The sequence below is a fragment of the Mastomys coucha genome, unplaced genomic scaffold (assembly GCF_008632895.1).
Source record: "Mastomys coucha isolate ucsf_1 unplaced genomic scaffold, UCSF_Mcou_1 pScaffold6, whole genome shotgun sequence".
Taxonomy (NCBI): Eukaryota; Metazoa; Chordata; class Mammalia; order Rodentia; family Muridae; genus Mastomys; species Mastomys coucha.
The window spans coordinates 85,218,550-85,238,437 of NW_022196912.1; the positions used below are offsets into that span (position 1 = coordinate 85,218,550).

The 19,888-nt window shown below is 43.6% G+C and overlaps 1 protein-coding gene across 13 annotated transcripts in view; it reads right to left on the reverse strand.

Annotated features, from left to right (window-relative positions):
* Window positions 1-18,542, reverse strand: part of Trim9 (tripartite motif containing 9) — a 107,036-nt gene extending 88,494 nt beyond the window's left edge. For 9 of the 13 annotated variants that reach the window (XM_031355507.1, XM_031355508.1, XM_031355505.1 and 6 more), the window contains exon 1: window positions 17,122-18,387. In XM_031355507.1, the coding sequence (XP_031211367.1) occupies window positions 17,122-17,943 (822 nt within the window). In that variant the 5' untranslated portion in view covers window positions 17,944-18,387. Of the gene's footprint in view, window positions 1-17,121 lie in introns of all 13 variants that reach the window. The other 4 variants (XM_031355509.1, XM_031355501.1, XM_031355499.1 and 1 more) reach the window with 4 other exon arrangements.
* Between the last annotated feature and the right edge of the window lie 1,346 nt (window positions 18,543-19,888).

Genomic DNA, 19,888 nt, shown 5'->3' on the forward strand with positions numbered 1-19,888 from the left:
GGTCTGTCCTAAGGTGGACAGTGTAGTACATGCCAGGACTCCCAGCTACTCAGGAGGCTGAGGCACGAAGGAGGGTGGGAGTTAGTGGTTAGGCACAACAGCTTAGAAGAATCTGTCTCCAAATAAAAGAAAAACGAGTAGGGATGAAGCTCAGAGGTCAGAGTGCCTCTTAGAAGGCATGAGCCCCTAGGTTTAATCTGTAGGACCGCCACCACCATCAACAACAACAAAAACTCCTATCAGTATTGGCTACGTGTCAATAGATTCTGTGTTGCATTTAGTTAACCTGTGTTATGGCACCTTTCAAACTAAGATGTATGTGAGCACACTTTAAATAGCCCTGAAGTGTATGTTGTAATCTTATTTTATCATTACATGTTGTTGTCCAAGTGCATTACCTTAATATACTGCTGGGGTTAGTGCCAGCCCCAAGGCTTGGACACTAGCCATGATTTGAGGAGCTCTTGTCACTTGGGCCTTCCGTGGGAATGGAGCCAGGGCTGAGCAAGCCAGTGGCTAAGTGAGGGCAGAGGATACAAGCCATGTGGGGAGACTCCCCAGATGCTCCTGGGTAAGGATTAGCAGCTGGCTGACCCTACAGACATGCCAGTGAGAGCAAGCCGTGGAGATGACTAAGAAGTCAGGCTGGAGTTTAGTGTACAGCTCAGGGCTACAGCACTTGCCTAACCTGCTGGAAGCCCTGGTTTAGTCCCAGCACCACAAAACCACAGCCACAGTGAGCATGAAGGCAGGGGCGTAGGTTGGGAGCAAGTTGACTCGCAGTCAGGTTGGTAGAAAGCAGAAGATTCTCAAGGGCCACAGGAGAGAAGGAAGGAGGGAGGAATGGTAGGTGGTCTAAAGCTGATCCTTTTGACAAAGGTTCTGACTTACAGAAAGTTTGTTAACAGAAGTAGAGTAAGTTATGATAATGAATTTAATAGCAGAGACAATCCCCCTTAAAGAACAATGAAAACAATAACAAAACATAGTTAATAAACTTTAGTGACTATAGATATAGAATATGGAAAACCAATGATCAAAAAAACCCCTGTGGTTATGGGTGGCTAGGATCATGGAAGAGTCCCCCAAAGGGAAAAATAAAAAGGCAGGCATACACATGTGCGTGCACACACACACACACACATACACACACACACACACACTACCTGTTTCTCTGCCTATCCATCCATCCATCCATCCATCCATCCATCCATACATACATACATACATACACATATGCACACATACATGTATACACAGAAGCAATTAGAAGTAAGTTCTTGGATATTTAGAATTTTTAAAAATTTTATTTATTTTTATTTCATGTGCACTGGTGTTTTGCTTGCATGTATGTTTGTGTGAAGATTTTGGATCCTTGGAACTTGAGCTCTAGACAGTTGTGAGCTGCCATGTGAATGTTGGGAATTGAAACCAGGTCCTCTGGGAGAATAGCCAGTGCTCCCAACCCCTGAATCATCTCTCCAGCCCACAATATTTAGAATTCTTAATGTATAGTCCATAAAATAAAGTTTTGCTATTTTAGTTTTTTGTTAGTTTGTGATTTTTTGTTTTGTTTGTTTTTTTTTAGTATAGAATAGAGTTTATTTAGGACTGGGGAGGAGAGTTAAGAGGGTAGCAGAGGCAGAGAAAAGCAGAGAGAAGTAGAGAGTAGAGAAGTAGGGACTGGCCATGACCACGTGGAGAGAGGGGGGAAGGGAATGGGGAGAGAGGGAGAACAAAGGGGCAAGAGGCGAGGTGGAGAAGCAGGCTTCATTGTTATTTTTACAATAAGATCTACCATATAACTTTGGTAATTTAAAAAGTGTTCTTTTTTTTTCCTGACCTGGTACCCCAAATGATGTGTAAGACCTAGTACCCCAATTTTATCAGTCTATTACTTTCAACTGTACAAGAAGAGTCTTGAATGTTGGCACCTTAACTTCCTTTTTTAAAAATACCACAGTGGTAACTCTGGATTAATTGAAAGCTCAGCAGGGCTAGAGCTTTATGGTGGTATACAAAAGTAAACTGCCTTACCGTAGTCAGGGATGTGGAACTTGGGGTGAGGAGGAGGAAAGTGTTGTACCAAGGAGAGTGTCTCCTGCTGCTCTGTGATGTCCCTATTCTTCCAAACTGTCAGAGCCAGGCTGGACAGCTCACCCAAACTCTACCTTGGAATCTGCCCTTTGAGATTTATGGGATGAGGGGCTTGCCCTGGACCCTGAGAAGAAAGGCTACAAACCTCCCCACTCACCCACAGCTCTCTGTGTCCGCTCTACTCCTGTGCTTTGGAGAGGCAAAGGGCCCACAGCTCTGTCCCTCTGTTTAGATGATAAACAAGTGCCAGGCTCAAAATGAACTCTCATAATTCAAAAATAAAGGATAAATAATCAGACAAAAAATGGGCAAAGGATTTCCTTAAGTAGGAAGAGAAAGAAGGAAGACAAGAGCAAAAGAGTATGAAAAGATCCGTAACAACATGGCTGGTCATTGGGGACGTGCAAATCACAACCACAAAGAGACACTACTTCACACCCCCTAGAACGTCTATAATCAAAGTAGACAAGCAATAGCATGTGTTGACAAGGATGGGTAGAACCTGGAAGGGTACTCACTGCTGATGGGAAGATGAGATGGTGCAGCATCTTTGGAAAACAAGTTGACAGTCTCAAACTCAAACATCAAACTCCAAAATGACTCAGTAATTCCACTCCCAGATACTCACTACTGGTGTCTTTCAAGTTTTCAATATTGGTAGGTTTTGACCTGAGCTGTCATGTTAGACCCATAGGCTTCCCCACTTCAGATGTCAATCACAGGCCACAGCCCCTGAGCTTTCCTAGACTTCTGTCTGATTCGGTTGCAATTTTAGGGAAACTGTTTTCAGGTGCGGCAGTTCTCTGTGGTGACTCAGGGAAGTCAGGAGACCCTATGCTTGCAAGTTTCTCATAGAATTAGGAACTCAGGAACAGCCGAATGCAAGAAATAGACAAGGTGAGAAGAGAGTGGAGCTTGTGTGTTCTCTGGGAGTGCTACATTCTCAGTGCCTATGTGCTTATACCTGCAGCCCCTCAATCTTGCTGTTCAGGAATTTTTACAGACCTGAGTTTTCAGCTTCCTTCAATTCCTGTGGATCAAAGGCCAGGGGCTGGAGGTAGCTTATGAGAGTTTCACATTTGTGGTCTTTCTGGGCCCAGTTTCTAGGAGCTATATGGGGCCCACTTGGATTCACCTCATTAGTACAGACACTGATGTGGGCAAAGGGGATCTTATCATTTAGGATATTAGAGGCATTATGAGTTCTAGGCTACGTATCAAAGACTAAATCCAAATATGTCTATTATACCATATGTGAGATAATTGAGAACATATCCACACCAAAACTTATGCATAGAGATCTAAGCAGCCCTATGTATAATTTATGAGACATAGGAGCAACCATGCTCACCATGTGCACATGCATAAACAAGCATCATATATCTAATTCTATAGATTATTAACCCATCACAAGAACAGGCGAAGTACCGATATATGCTACAAAGTAGATAAACTCTGAATCTATGCTGAGTGGGAGAAGCGAGACACAAAAGGAAACATATCCTATGACTAAGTTTGTATGGAATACCCAGCTTAGTCAAGTCTGCAGGAACAGGAAGCACTCTAGAAGTCCTCAGATGCTGAGGATGGAGGGGAGTGTTAAGGGTGTAAACGGGAATTGGTATTCTTTTTGAGTGTTATAAACGTGGGATTTCATGGTGGTGGTGTTGAATGTACAGCTCTGTGAATAAATAGACTGAAAGCTACTGAATTAAAATGTAAAAGAGGTGACTGTTACAATGAGGTTTTTAATCTACTGAGATGGACCAGGTATCTCCATATGATGTTAGCATCCTTACAGGACTGAGGAGGAACATAAATTGAACAGAGCAAGAGGCCTGCACCACTGCCATCGCAGTAGTGAGTGCACAAAGCCAGCAGCATCTAAGCACCTGTTAGCCATGACTCTGGGCTTCTTGGCTTCTTGGTCTCTATTTCCCCATTTGTAATGAGGATGGCCACAGCATCTGCTTCATAATGTGGAGAGAAGTCCACCCATGACTGCGGAGGAAGTCCTTGAGCCAGCTCCTACAGCACCGTGCGCTTGGGTGTAAGAGGTCAAAGTTACTAAAGCTTCATCCAGGACTCTCTCTTAACCTCATTTCCTTGTTTGATGATCCTAGAACTTGGCACTTTTCTCTACCAAGTGAGCCCTTCTGAAGTATGTACAGGTTTGAAGTACTTAATCTGGTATCTTGCTCACTTCGGTACCAGCAGATCTGGGGGTTTGGTGGAAACCTCTTGAGGAATTATCAAGTTCTTGTACCCCAGAACTAAGACATGGAGAGCGACACACGTCATGCAGATAGTATCGAGCAACATGAGAGAATTTATTAAAGAATACGCTTCCAAGGGAGGAAGCAGGCCGAATACTGGTGTCCGGTGATTCAGATGGGAGTGGGGACCCACGAGAGCTTTACTGGCGTCTGGTGATTCAGATGGGAGTGGGGACCCACGAGAGCTTTACTGGCACAAAGCACACAGCCTTAGCTTAGCTACACGTGCCCTGCTGCTTTCAGTTTTACATACAATTTCATGGGTCATCTGCCTCAGCATCTTAAATTTCCACATAGAGGCGTGCATCTTAGTATTAAAACAGCCAAACGCATCTCTTGGACGCTGAGTACCTCTCTGCCTGGGCCAGTGGTGCCGACTAGTTTTAGTTGGCATGCACAAGGATTGGGATAGGAGGGCTCAGCTCTCCTTTTTGCCAACTTGCTTTTTTCATATGGTAATTTTGTCAGTCAGGCTTTGGGATAAGGCCCTCTGGGCCTCATCTTGGCCTCACCCCCACTCCCCATTCTCTTGTTTCAACATGACTCTACTGTACAATTGTATCCTTCAGATCTTATTCAGAGTAAAAGGAGGCAATCCATGGTTACCACTGGGAGAGAGATGAGGAGTTCTGCTCTTGGCATGCTAAGTGTGAGGTGACTGTAGTCCATTCAAATGAAGGTTCCCATGGACTTTGGATATTAAGGTCAATGCAAATCTTGGACAGATAGCTAAACATGAGCTCAACCATAAAAACTGTAAGATCTTGATAATTTGAAGTACATTTAAATAAAATTAGTAATTCTGGTTACTTGAGAGAATAAGGCTGGAGGATCACAAGTTCAAGGCCAACCTGAGCAACTTTGTGATACTCTTGTCTCAAAATAAAATATGAAACATGCTGAGGCCATAGCTCAATAGTAGAACATGGGCTAAGTACATAAGAAGCCACTGGTTCCATTCTCAGATCAAATAATCATGTCCTATACATACATGTCCATGTCCCATTTTGGGTCTTCAGAGAATGGTCAAATCTGGTACCCTTGAATAAAGAACTTGTTAAAGCTAACCTGAAGTTCAGTGGCCAAGCACCTTTTAACATTCTATTTTTCTTTTTCCTCAAACTGGAAAATGGAGAACATTTTAGTTAACACCATTCCAGCTGTTAGCTCCACCAATGTAGGCTGACTTTCACAGTGGCAGAAAATGGATCAGATACGCAGGCGGCTTGTAAACACAATACTTCTTCCCCACTGATAATACGCTGAAAGCTGTTTATCATACTTCCTTGCTACATCTTGTCTAGATGATTGATGGTCAATAAAATCAATAACAGCTGCTTGTTAGAAGCCCTGTGGATTTGCCTCTGCCGCAGGAGACTTATAAGGTTGGATGGCAGTCTAATCTTGCATCTGGCTTTATGTGGTGACGGCTCTTGGGCTAACCCTTCACAGGTGTGAGAGGGAGGACGGTTGAGCATAAGCTACGTGGCTTTAGAGGCTTCATGACTCATTCTGTCTTGGCAATGGCATAAATATTGGTAAGCCACAGATGATGTGGGCGTGTGGCAGTCAGCTGTTGGTCATCTGCTGGGATGGGAAGAAATCACAGACCATCAAGAAAGGGAGACTATGATAGAGTATGTTATGGAGTCCTGATCAGCTTCGCCCTTGAGCCTGCTCTTCAGTCTGTACCTATTTGACTGGCCAGGGTTTTACTCACTCTGCAGCCAGAGCCTGCTATGAAAACCTGTTTTAGGTAACCACCTTTGCCCATTTCTGCTGGCTGCTTTGTTCAGAGGGCAAGTGATGTCTTGGGATGATATACATGGAAGCTCACAAGCCTCTCTCAGACTTTTTCTGGAGCACAGGACAGTGGTGAGCATGTATTGTCCATCCCTTCTCAGAATATAAGCTTCAAACAAAGTAAGGATAAAGAAGAGGAACCAATATCTCAGTAAAGGCAAACTGTGGCATCAGGGTAGAGAATGTGAATGTATCAGCGGCAGATGAGAATTAACCATCTATGTGCCTTGAATTGATGCCCACAGATGTTTCCACCCCAAAGAACAATGTCGAGCAACACTTTCCAAAGCGAAGTCCTTAAGGAAAGTCTTCGTCTTTGATCAGCCCTGGTAGCAAAGACATGCAGCTTTGATTTTATGCAAGTGTCCTTATATATTTGTGCTGCTGTACAAAATACCACAGACAAGGTAGTTCAAAATGAACAGAAATTTATTTGGCTTACAGTTTTGGAAAATACTGTATCTGTTGAGGGCCACTTGCTGTATCATGACACAGGAGAATGTCTGTCATGGGTGAAAGAAAGTGAGAGGGGAGCCAGAGTCTTCCTCTGAGCAGGAATCTACATTCTCAGGCATTGGTCCAGTCATCCCTTCACACTGCCATCAATCGCTTCTGGAAGCAGAGCCCTCTGACCTGACTATGCCCTAAAGCTCCCACCTCTCAACTGTGCTGCAAGTAAGGAATAAACTTCTACACATGGACTTTAGAAGATGGCCTCAAACCATGGCAGAAAGGCTTGTGAATCACACTTTTATTTGGCAGAGCTTCAATCTGTTCCTAAGCCATGACTGTTCTGGAGCTGGACTCCCCACGGCTCCTTCATCTGTGGGCTGCAGCTTCATGTGGCACTGAGTTGGGTTGTCTTGGAAAAGGCTCTGAACACAGGATGATTAGATGCACACAACGCCTCTGAGGTGTTTGTAATGTATGACTTCCCTGCAGCTTGGTCTGACTATGGAACATAGTTTGGCATGTGAGTGGTCAAGCCCAGCAAACTACCCGAGACGCCTCAGAGTTGAGGCTCCCATAAGTTGTATATTGCAGTGTTTGTCATGTACCTACAAAATTTTCTGATCTTGTAGAAGCATGATAGTTTAATCTCTGAAAAAAAAAAAAGACTTGGAAAATATTTTCCCACTACATTCATGAGCATGCAAGTATCAAATTAGTACACCCTTGGATTAAAGTGTCTAACCTCAAAAGTTGCCATTTGAGTTTCATTAAAATTTGTTTCGTTAAAAATGAATGGCTTGGAGCAGGACAGAATTTCCAGGAAGTTCTGAAATGACCCTGAACATGTTCCTGCCAATCTTTTGCTGATTTATGTGTTTTCAACATTGATAATTATAAAGATATTGATGAACTCTAAAAGCTATTAAAAACATCCTATGACCAACAGTATCATAGCCAAGATTTAATTTCTCATGCAAAAAAAAGCACACCTATTTCATCAGCATGCAAATTTGCTTTTGTACCTAATAAATAGTATGATTATTATAATAGTATAATTACACACACACACACACCCCAAAGGATTATTTTCAATGTTTCTTCACAATTTATTATAAATGTTTAATTAGCATACCTGCTATGTGCCTATGTATTCAACAGTGTGAAAATTTTCTTGGGTGAAAGAGGATCACGGGAGGAGAAGTTTAAGCTCCACAGACAAGAATGTAAGAAGAAACTGACAGCAAACACAGATCAGATTCCTGAGTATGGGTTTGAACATATATTCATGTTTTCAAAAATGCATCCATTACATTTTAGATGAAGACACAAAGTACACATGGGCCCATTTCATTTTTAAAATCCCTTTAATTCTTTTATGCTATCTTTATTTGTAAACTTTAAGATGGGTTGTTTCATTAAAAGAAGACCGTGGCTAAGCTAACAGGTCCCTATCTGTCACCTAGCTCTGGCAGGGAGGCAGGCTGGACCCTAAGGAGTTAATCTTGGCTGTTTATCACATCACATGATCTAGCTTCCAGGAGGCTCAATAAATCTGTCTCTCCTTTCCCCTTGCTGTGTATTTTCCTCATGGAACGGATTTTGTCACAAGGAAATTTAGGAGAAAAATGACTTTTAATTCCTCAACATTATTTATACTTGAGAAATAAAGGACCCCAGCTGCCCGTTAGGGCACTGAAATTTAGGAGACCACAACATTTCATTTTATAGGGCACAGTATTTCCTGCTTATCAGAAGGTATGAGCAAACAGCAGTCACTGTGAGAGCTATGGAATCAGATGACCTAGGTTCAATTCTGGCTCTGCCACTTTCAGTTGGTGTGATTTTATATCATTTCTGTATTCTTTTTCATAGGAAGGTAGGTAGATTATAAAAGTTAAAAAAAAGTAGAGAAAAGAAAAGAAATGAAAACCAAAATACCAAACTGTTGCAAATGGCTTCTACAGTGCCTTTTGTAAGCATTCAGTATATTTTGACAGAAAGTGTTAAACACACTTCTGACCTTCCAGCTATCTTCCTACCCATTGGGTTTACCCAGTGGTAAAGTATGGAAGGTATTTGATGATTGCTGGCAGGCTAATCTATAAACGTAATGTGCTGAGATTATATTGGTAGTAATTAATCTTCCTCTCACCAATTTTTTTCCTTCATTAAGTAAATCTTTATCTACCGTCCACTAAGTACAAAATATAGATGGGGATGAAGATAAAATCAAAAGAAGGGATCTATGGCACAGGAGTATTGGGTTCCAGTGCAAGGCAATCAAATAACAGTTACTATGTTTGTTTTCAGAAGGTCAAGCTGGGAATGCTGGGGAGAAGAGTGAACTGGAAGCAGGGCTGGGGAGATGTGGGGGATTAGACCAGCAAAGCCAAGGACAGAGACAGGATGGGTCTGTTTCGAACACCCAGAAGTCAAACCCATGATGTAGAAGAGCTTCTAAAGTCATTTAAAAAGAAAGGGGGAAATTTTTCAAGACCAAAAACACTGAAGAATTTTCTTACCCTTTCAGCTTAACAATCATATCAAAATGAAGAGAATTCTCTACCTACATGTTTCTTTCTGTTTGTTTGTTTTTAGAGTTCTGCAGCTAAGCCATATGTAGTTGTAGAGACTGAAGGTGCAGGGGCTCTTTTTGCCAGGGTGGCGAAGCATCGAGTTCTGGATAAGAACATGGGCCTGGGGCAAGAATGCAAAGCCAGTTTCGTTCAAGGGAAGGTCAGATGGGTGGGGAGGAGGAAGCTGAGTGGCAGATAGGACTGTGACTAGTCCTAGACCAACACACTGCATCTTCATCCAGAAGGGTAAAAGACGGCAAACGCAGGGCCAAACCCTATGCTCATGTCCCTGATGCAACTGTACAAGAAACGGACGATCACCTGCCAGCAACTACAAGTTGGCTCGAGCAGCTGTGATAAATGTGTGTGTGTGTGTGTGTGTGTGTGTGTGAGTGAGTGAGTGTAGATACCCTTGGAGGTCAGAAGATAGCATCAGGATCCCCTAGAGCAGTGGTTCTCAAACCTTCCTAATGTCGTGACACTTTAATATAATTCCTCATGGTTTGTGGTTGTGATAATAAATAAAATCACTTTGTTGCTACTTCATAACTGTAATTATGATGCTATTATGAGTCATATAATCAGATAATGTAAATATCTGATATGCAGGATATCTGATATGCGACCTTGGTGGAGTCCAAGACTCACTGGCTGAGAACCACTGCCCTAGAGCCAGGCAACTGTGAGCTGCTGGGTGTAAGTGCTGGGAATTGAACATAGGTTCTCTAGAGGAACAGTAGACGCTCTTAACCACTGAGTCACCTCTGCAGCCCTCTACCTTTTCAATGCTGCCTCTTTTCAAATCGAAAGCATTTTCAAAATAATCTATTTCTATCTAATATAGTTCAGTGAGAAACTCAGTTAACCTCACACTTAGCATTATGTATATAAAGCTTAACGGCAGCCAAAGAAGACAAGTTAGTTTTCATTCACAGCCTTAGACTTCTGATGCCTATGATCATTTTAAAGAATTATAGAATTTACAACGATAGAGAAGACAGGGCGCACCCAGATCCTTGTATGTAAACATTACAAAATCAGGTAGTTCTTTACCTCCAACTCTTAGTGTTTAAAGAGTAACAAATTTAACTCAACATTTCTTAAGAATTAACATAAGATGTATGGAGGGGGTTTTGAATATTCTATTCTGCATAGACAAAGAAACAAATCAAACCAACCAAATGAACAAAAACCCTATACTATTCTGAGGGATATAGACTAAGGCTCTCAACTTTGATGGCTCACAACTGCCTATAGATGTCCCAAGCTCTGAATCATGCCAAGCCCCACATATATAGGGCATTTTTATACACATGCACATCTATGGTAAAATTTTAGTTTCTAAATTAGGAGATTAATGACAATTGTAAAAGATGGTACCTATAACAATATATAATAAAGGTTATATATATAGGGTCTCTTTCTCTCTCAAAGCATATTGTATTTATGGTTTTAGTGATGGTGTGTGCTATACCTAGATGGTGAACTGCACTGAGGTGGATGATGTAGGCTCTGTGACACAATGTGGAGCTACTACATAAGAGTTGCTTAAACTCAAACATTGCCCTCCTGCAGCGGTGCATCTGATAATGGACCGAACCACCAACTGAGCCTGTGCAGTGGATATTTTGGAGAAAGGGTGAACCACATCCTTAGTGGAACAGACCAGAATGGTACAAGAATTCATCAAGCCATCCAGAATGGCAAATAACTTAAAACTTTGGAAATTTCCATTTAATACGTTTGAAAGTTGTTTGACTTCAATAATTGAAACCACAGAGAGTGAAAAGTGTGAGTTAAAGAACATTGCCATATAGGATTATGATATGGCAGAATACAAAGGGAACTGTCAGAAGTGTTCAGAATGGAGAGTTCCAAACTTATCTATGTATGGAAAGTTACCGGGAATATAGTTTAAGAAATTCTGACCTTGAGTATAGTTCAGTGGGGCTGGAGAGATGGTTCAAGAGCTAAGAGCTCTTGCTTTAGCAGAGAGATCTGGAGTTCAATCCCCAGCATCCACATTTGATGGCTCACAACTGCCTATAACTCCAGCTCCAGGAAATCTGGCACACTATTCTGGCCTCCACGGAGCATAACCATGCATGTGTGTAACACACACACACTTGTGTGCACATGCACACACACAGAAAATACTAAACATAATGGATTCTGGATTTTTATGCATAACAAGAGGTTTCTTGCCTTTGAAAACAACATTTATAACTGGTAGAAATTTGATTACTCGTCTGGTATGTGCTTTAAGAAAGCAGCATCAGGACACACATGGCTATTTAGAGTTCTTTTAAATAAAGCTTCCCTTGGAGTTGTTTGCTAACAACTTCACAATAAAAACAGCCAAAGAAATCAACCAATAGGAACAGATCGGTGGGTTTAATGTCATTTTTGCATTGCCAATCCACCACTGCCTTAGTATTTGTATACAGCATCAGAACACAGACTTGTAAGAAGAGTAGATAATGTTCAGAGACATTATCTGGAATTAAAAACAATTAGAATCCTCAATGCAAATGGCCCAGTGTTTTTAGAATCACACACATTTGTAACTTGGGATTTCTCAGTTTGAAAGTGGCAGGCAAAAACATCACGAAGAGCTAAAGAGAAAAATGGGACATGACACTGATGAGTGAGGAATTAGTCACTCACTGAGGTTTGGAGATGGTTAGTACAGCATCTCTTGGTTCAAGCTGACCAGCACAGTGAACCTTGGCATGCCAGGGTCATCCCCCGACATGGCAGATTTTGCTGTGCTTTCCATGAAATCTTCCTACATCACCTAAGCTGGCTCCAGTTCTTTACAACTAAAAGTCTCTGATAAAGTTGATCATAAAATGATGTTATTTGCAACTATTGTGCTATTTCACATTTTAGTTTCATATGAAAGGTTCTTCTACTTCCCTGGATGCCAAGGTTACACAGGCTGAGCACCTCTGATTTATAAGTCTAAAATCTGAATATGCCTCAAAATCCAAACTGGTTTTTAGCTTGTGCATGACACCAGAAGTGGCAAATTCCTGCCTAACCCTAACCCCCCAGATGAGTCTCCATCACAAAGCTGCTACTTCAAAAATCTGTATAAAGATGACCCGCAGACTATTTAAATAGAATGTGTATGAAATAAACAGCTTTCAGGTTTAAATTTGGATCCTATCCTAAGATACCTTATTATGCATATGCAAATATTTCAAAATCCCCCCTCCCAAAAAATCTGAAGTGTTTCAATATTCTAGAGAAGAAATAAATTGAAAGCCTGCAGTGTCACACAAATGACAGCCTATGTAGGTAGGCAAGAAATGTGCTGATAGACATAACTGTGTGTACATCACCTCCAGTTACCAAACAACAGAAAAAAAAAAAAGTTATCTCTTACTTTACACAAGTCGAAATCAATACCTTATAAACATTCACCCTATTTTTTCAAATACTTTTGAAATTGTCACTGAAGTTCTTTGCATCTTTGTGGGTGTCAGAGAGAGAGGTGAGACTTGCTAAGTCTTCAAAGTAAGTAACCCCATTAGTTTTGGAACCTGGACTTCCTGTCCTCTAGCTCCTTCACTGTGACCTAGTTCATTCTTAAAATTTTCTAAAGTTTATTGCGACAAACTTGCAAATAAAGAAAAACACAACACAACACACAAAGAACAAACAACACACATACACACACACAAAAAAAAGAAAAAATAAAAAGCTTTGAAAAGAGTCCTGGTGCATACCTTTCACCCCAGCACCTGGGAGGGAGAGACAGGATGATCTCTGTGTGTTCCAGGACAGCTTGACCTACATAGTGAGTTCTAAGACAGTCAGAGCTACACAGTGAAACCCTGTCTCACGATGATGATGATAATGATGATGATGATGATGATGATGATGATGATGATGATGATGATGATGCAACACACCAAAATTAACCAGACCCCCAAAGTCATTAGAACTTAAGGAACTTCTCTACTGTAGAACAGACACTTGAAACAGAAGCTGTGAGACTTAAACATTAAACTTTGCACTTCTGGTTTTGAATATATTTTATGCACTTACCTGTCACCAAAACCAAAACAGCCATGACAGAAGTAGAAATAAAAAAAACTGAATGCAGGGAACCAGGTAAGGGACACAGTCATGAAAAGGGATACAAAGTTTTTTGTTTTTCTTTGCCTCAATTCAAGGAGGGCAATTTTCTCCTCAGAAACAGTGTCCTAAGACTTGTAAGAATGTTTATACCACACACACACACACACACACACACACACACACACAGAGTTCTACATCTACTTCAGGTAAATTAGTATGAAGGAAAATGTACAAATGTAAGCTACTAAGTGCAGTGACCACCAGTGTAACACACTGTAATAAATACTCACACAATGTTATTTTAGAGGCATCATCTAAGACATTTTACATACAGCTGCTACAACTAAGCAGATATTTTTTCCAGCATAGTTTAGAAATAAAAGTGTAATCAACTGATGGCTTATTTTAAAATGGTTACATTGTAAATATTAATTTTTTAAAAAGAAGGAACTTGGTTGGAGGTCAGGGTAGGAGGATCAGGAGTTCAAACTCATCTTGGGCTACATAGCTCTTTAGAGGTTAGCCTGGGCTACATAAGACTCAATCTCAAAACACCAAAGTTAATTAATTTAAAGGCAAAGTCATTTGAAAGACCATTCTAGACAAGATCAGGACACATAGCACATGTTTAGGGTTAAAAAAGAAAGAAAGAAAGAGAGAGAGAGAGAGAGAGAGAGAGAGAGAGAGAGAGATCTTTGTTTAGTAGCACAAACAAGGAAGAAAGCTTATGAAACATTCACTGATTCAGGATTGGTAAACCATCAAGAGTGTAAGACTATGGCGACGTTGGGGAACTGCTAACAATTACAAAGTGGTGCTGGCAGTGGTGGTGTGCCCTTTAATCCCAGCACTCCGGAGGAGGCAGAGGCAAGCAGATTTCTGTAAGCTTAAGGCTAGCCTTCTCTACAAAGTGAGGTCCAAGACAGCCAGGGCACTTACACAGAGAACCTTCATCTCAAAAATCAAACCAAACCAAACCAAACAAAATTACACCGTGAGTATGATAGTAATTCCAAATGCTTATTTCAAAATGTCTGCAAACTCCTTTTGTGTCGCAAGGTTTTCTCTCAGCCTGACGTGGAAAGGAATAGCATAAATTCTGATATAGTATAAAGACTGCTACCAGATATTTGGTTTGGATTATTATTTCATGTATTATTTATGGATTTTGAAGGTCATAAATATCTAAAAAATTAACTTGGTAAACTGACAATAAATTTTAACCACTATTAAAACTACTTGAAAACTATTTGCCTTACCCGTGTAAGCTAATGACCTGTGCCTAAAGGATATTTATTCACAAGATTTTCTTCAGCAGTTGAAATGGTTACTATCACAGAATGTGAATGAAACCATTCATAACTCACTGCCTAGACTCTGAGAGAAGGAGGGAGAGCTTTTTGCTCTCCAGTGTTTTGAAGGTCATAGCAATTCTGGCCTGGGAGCATTTTCAGAGACAGAAGTGCTAGGACAGTCTAGCTGTGGGCAATGCAACAGTACCATATTAGCTTGTTAGGGAAAAATAAAGTTAAGGAATAATGTTTAGTGCTTTTCTAAAATAAGTATTAAAAGCTATCATTCCCCCATTCAACTTTTCCAGGCCATTTGGTCATTCTGAGACTGACTAGACAAAATGAAACTGATTTCTGGGAAAATGTGCCAAAATCCAGACATAGTCTCCTAGCCATTTTATTCCATTTCTCATTTTTTAAGCAGATATAAACATTTCAACCATAATATCTACTCACAATTTCCATTATCAGGCTTAACAAATGGCTTGGCATTTCAACTGTACATGGGGCTTGGCAGAGATTTGAAGGCTCCTTTTGGTCTTAGCGGATAGAGTGTGGGCTTTTCTTCATGAATACACATGCTGTGGTTATGTTGTGGTTCATACCATTCCAATTAGCATGTAGCACTAAGGTTTTTGCTCAGGCAGGGTCATTAATTTCTTTGATACTTTAGAGAAATTCCACTATAGACCAACCATATCCTGACTAGAGTTATGAGTTTAGATGAGGAATCATACTATGAAGAAAATATGCCTGAGAACTATTTTTTTTAATTTTCAAAATTAAATGCTATTTTTAAAAGTCTAATTGGATAGCTGGGCATGGCAGCACGTGCTATAAATCCCTTGTCACTTGGGAGACAGAGACAGGGAAAGAATTGAGAATGTCCCCATTAATTGCTGAAAATGCTTGTATTTGCTGTCCTTCCCCACTCCCCATGCATTATTACTCTTCCAATCTTAACTGCAGGGTGGGCATCTCTCACAGTTAGCTTCTCTAGAGTCCAAGGAATGCTGGGAAATTAGTGGGGACACAGCTAAGGCCATTTCACTACCTTATTCTTGGACAAATGACCCTGTGATGTAAAGACAATTTCTCCTTTGACAATGCTGGACAGCCCACCCACCGACGCCACCCCCACCCCCGCAAATAAATGGAATACTTGAAAAGTAAAGTTGACTTAAAAGCACATCTCTGCAAAGTGGTCTCCTTCCTTCTAAGCAGCATAGACATGTTATTAAAAAGAGCTCTTTCCTCACATAGCTTATCTTCCTGTTTTGTACGCGTTGGGAGAAGGAGAAATAGATAAGTATTATTAATTATCTATTAATAATAATACCATGTGCAGCATAATTAACATGTGCATGCTATCATGGTGATAAATACTACTGAGAAAAACAAAATGGGGAACAAAGGGTTGTCTGAAGCAGGTGGTCATCACCTGCTCCATCTGGGCTTAACACCTCTGAACACAGTGGGGTAAGGGAGGGTCGCTCTGTCTAGGCACCGGGGAAGACAATGTCAGGAAAGAACACACAAATGTGAAGGCTTAGGCCGAGGGCAGGCCCTGGGTGTTGGCTGAGGAACAGCGAGAAACACAGAGGCAGAGAGTCGGGGTCAATCAGCGGAAGAGGACAAGAGGAACGTGTCAAGTAGACTTTGCTAGAATGTTCTAAGGATGGTCTGAGAATCACAAGAAGCCATCAGAGTAGAGGACCACATGTCAATAGCATTCTCTTTTCAGTAGCCCCGCAAGAGACCCTATCAAAGGGGACCCAAAAGATAATTCTGCTAACAGGTGTCTCAAAGTTTGTACATGCAGCTCCTGAACGGGAAAAGGTGGAATAGAGGTTTGGGGGAAAGATGGTTTTAGTGAGCGACCGCTCAGAAAACTCTGGTCCTTCTGCTCCAGTCTTAGGAGGGTTAAGGCCCAGACTGTATGCTGTAGGACTAAAGGAGTTCTGGGCACCCGGATCTGCTTCTCTGAAAGTGAGGTGTCAGGTCCAGCTCAGAGCCAACTCATCAGTATTCCATCCACGAAGTCTCTCCCCGCCCCCGCTGTGCATCAGGGCTTCTGTCTCCCTCGCTGAGACAGTCCCCTGAGGTCTACCCGACCCCACCGCCCGGACCTGCCCTAGTCTCCCAGGCTCTCAGCCCACCCTGTACCAACGCATGCCTGGAGGCCTCTGCCACCCACCCGCGCGCCTCCGCCAAGCCAAGTAAGCTTTGCCCTAAGGTGGTGGCGACTATAAATAGGCTGCAGACTGAAGAGGGGGCGTTCTGGGCCCAGCTCACAGACTGAATGCCTAGGGAGGGAGACCCATGCTTAAGCATTCCCGCAACCGCTCTCTGGAGACATTCAACTTCCCTGCATCGCCTCAAATGTCCCCGGAGCCTCCTGCAATGCACCAGATCGCAAAGGCACTTGCACTGCGCCCCCACTGGGATGCGCTGTTACCCTAAGAGGGACCGAGTGCTGCAAATCTGGAGGACCCCAGGGCGCGGGGAGTCAAGGGTAGGCTGCCTAGAACTCACCTTGTGCAATTTCCACATAGCCCCCAAAGCCTTGACTTCGTGGCTGGAGTGTTTGCCCTCCTCCAGGCACTGGTAGCACACCGGCATCTTGCATTGCACGCAGTACATGCTGTGGTTCTCCAGCTCATGGTCTGTGCAGGTGGAGACCTTGCGCGGGCTCAGCCGCCGGCTTACGCGGCCCTGGGCCGGGGGCACCAGACGGTGTTTGGCTAGGGGACCCCGGGGTGGGTGGCAGCGTAGACGGCAAGGGTCGCAGTAGAAGACGTCGCACTGTTCACACATGACCGTGGCTTCCTTGGGCGCCTTCTCGCAGAGCTGGCACTTGAGGGCCGCGGCTTTGCTCTGTTGGTAGCGGTCGATGACCCCTTCCAGGACGCGATTCTTGGGGAAGCCGCGAAGCCCCCGGTCATCCAGAATGAGACTGCGGTGGCACTGGGGGCAGGTGATGCAGGAGTTGCGGGGCACAGGAGCCAAAGCCGGTGACAGGTGGGTGGGCGGTGGCGGCATAGCAGGGGGGAAGACGCGGACGCCGTTGGGCGACTTCTGGCACGGGGTAGTGGGGGCGCTGGCGAAACCTCCGTAGGAGCCATAGCCGCTGTCCGCCTCGCTGTACAGGCTCATCTTGTCCAGGTCCAGATAATCATAGTCGGAAACCCCAGAGCCCGAGGCCCGGCGGCTCTGGGGGGACTCGGATTCCGGGGTCTGCACCAGGATGTTGCGGGCGCACGCCTGACATAAATTGTGAGAGCAGGGCAAGATGATGGGCTCCCGATAGAAGGAGCCACACACAGGGCATTTTAACTCTTCTTCCATCTCTTCCATGGGGACCTGGCTGGAAGCGAGGCAGCAGCGGCTGCAGCGGAAGGGGCCTGATCTGGCGAAGCAGCCGATGGGCCTGTGGTGTCCAGCACCTTGGCCAGCGGCGGCGGTGGTGGCGCCTTCCCGCGTCGCCTAGGCGCCGACTCCCCAGGACGCGCTCTCCCAGTGAGCCGCCGAGCCTCCGCGCTGCGCGCCAGCCCGGGCCCGCCCCCTTCCCACCGCTATCCCCGCCCCGCCAGGGAGCAGAGGCTCATCGGACGGCGGCCGTGAGAGCTGCGTTCTCATTGGTCTCCCGCCCTGTCCGTCTCCTCTCCTCCGCAGGCCGCAGGGGGCTCAGTGAGTCGGAGCTGGAGCAGCGGCTTCGCCTGCTTGCTGCGGCGGGATTTTGGGAGGGGGCTGGCGCAAGCCGAGAGGGAGAAGTGGGGCGGGATGATTCATCCTTTCCCACCCCCACCCCCCACGCTTCCTTCTGAGCTCTGGGTGCAGTCACCCCGGAGCAGGGGGCGTGAGAACCCCTCCCGGTTGCGAGTGGGCTGCTGCTGCTGCTGCCTGTCGCCGGAGTTTGGCGCTTGCCTTCCAGCTCTGGTCTGTGCGCCGACCCATCCCCTTCTCCTTCCGCTGCTGGCGTCGAGCCAGCACCTCCCCCGAGCCTTCCCGGAGGCTTTTGGGCTTTTCTCCAGCCCTCAGAAACAGCTGGAGCGCCCGCATCTCTGGGGTTTAGGGAAGAAGGTCGTGTGCCATGGCTGCAGTGTCCCCCTTCCTGCGTCCCTGGTAGCTTTCTTTTTCCCTACTCCGAGGCAAAAGCTCAGCATTCCTCCAAAAGCTGTGCCACCATCGCTACACGCTTTAAAATGTACGGAGGCCCTACGCCTTGGAGCGAAGGTTCCTCGGTCCCCCTCAGCCTCCCGAAGCTCATCCATCAGCGTCTGGCTGGGTTTTCGACAGGCCCCAGGAACGTTAGTTGAGTAGAAGAAGCAGGCAGAGTTTGTGTATTTCTGAGTGTTTATCGTTTGGTAATTAGCTATATGAACGAATCGCTATGGGACTGCAGATTTCCAATGTTTGATTCCAAACAGTATTACCCAATGTCACGTGCCCTTAGCATCTACCATAAATTCCAGAAAAGGGGTGGGGTGTTATTTCTGCTTCTGTGAGGTAATGAGGGATCTAATGATAGCCCTTATATTCTAACCTATTTCTCTTTTCCCTAAACCGTGGTAGAGATAATGAATGGGTCCTGCCCCCTGCCTGCATAACCCTTGAAATGACGACAATGTTAGAATCTTTGAATAAAGATATCAGCCTGTTACTCAATGGGTAGAATCTTTGAATCCAGTGACATTCCAAGGAAGTAATTTATTTTGGGGGCATACATAGTTAATTTTCTGAGTGATTCATGAAGCAAGTGACAAAGTGGGTTTCAAGTTCGTGGGATCTTCCAAATTTTCAACTTCCAGAAAATTTTCATAGCTTATTTTATAATTTAAAAGCACTTTTTGCCCAGAGAAAGAAGTACTTTCTATAATCTTGATTTTGGAGGAAGTACAAATAAATTGAATTATCTTGCAAATATTATTTTCTAGCACAATGACTACAGTAGTTGATCATTGATTGTGTGGGAGGAAAATTCACATTGTTATTTAAAACTATGTTAGTCACAGATCCTACAGAGTTTATTTCTAACCCAGATTTTAATTAGTTGAGACCAGAACTGCTAATGCTATATGCAGTCTGTTCATAGGCAAGGTGTTTCTTAAGATTTGATTGGGGAGTTATCTATATTAGTGCAGGCTATATAGACTCTATTCGTCCAAAGGCATTTTGCTCATGTTAAGTAGTTAATTCTTAGGAAGAAGGGACATCCATGCCCTTGTATGTTACAGTCCTTTCATGTATTTTGTAGTCGCCTGCACAAGTCAGAGAAATCTTGGCTAGCAAAGTAAGGTGC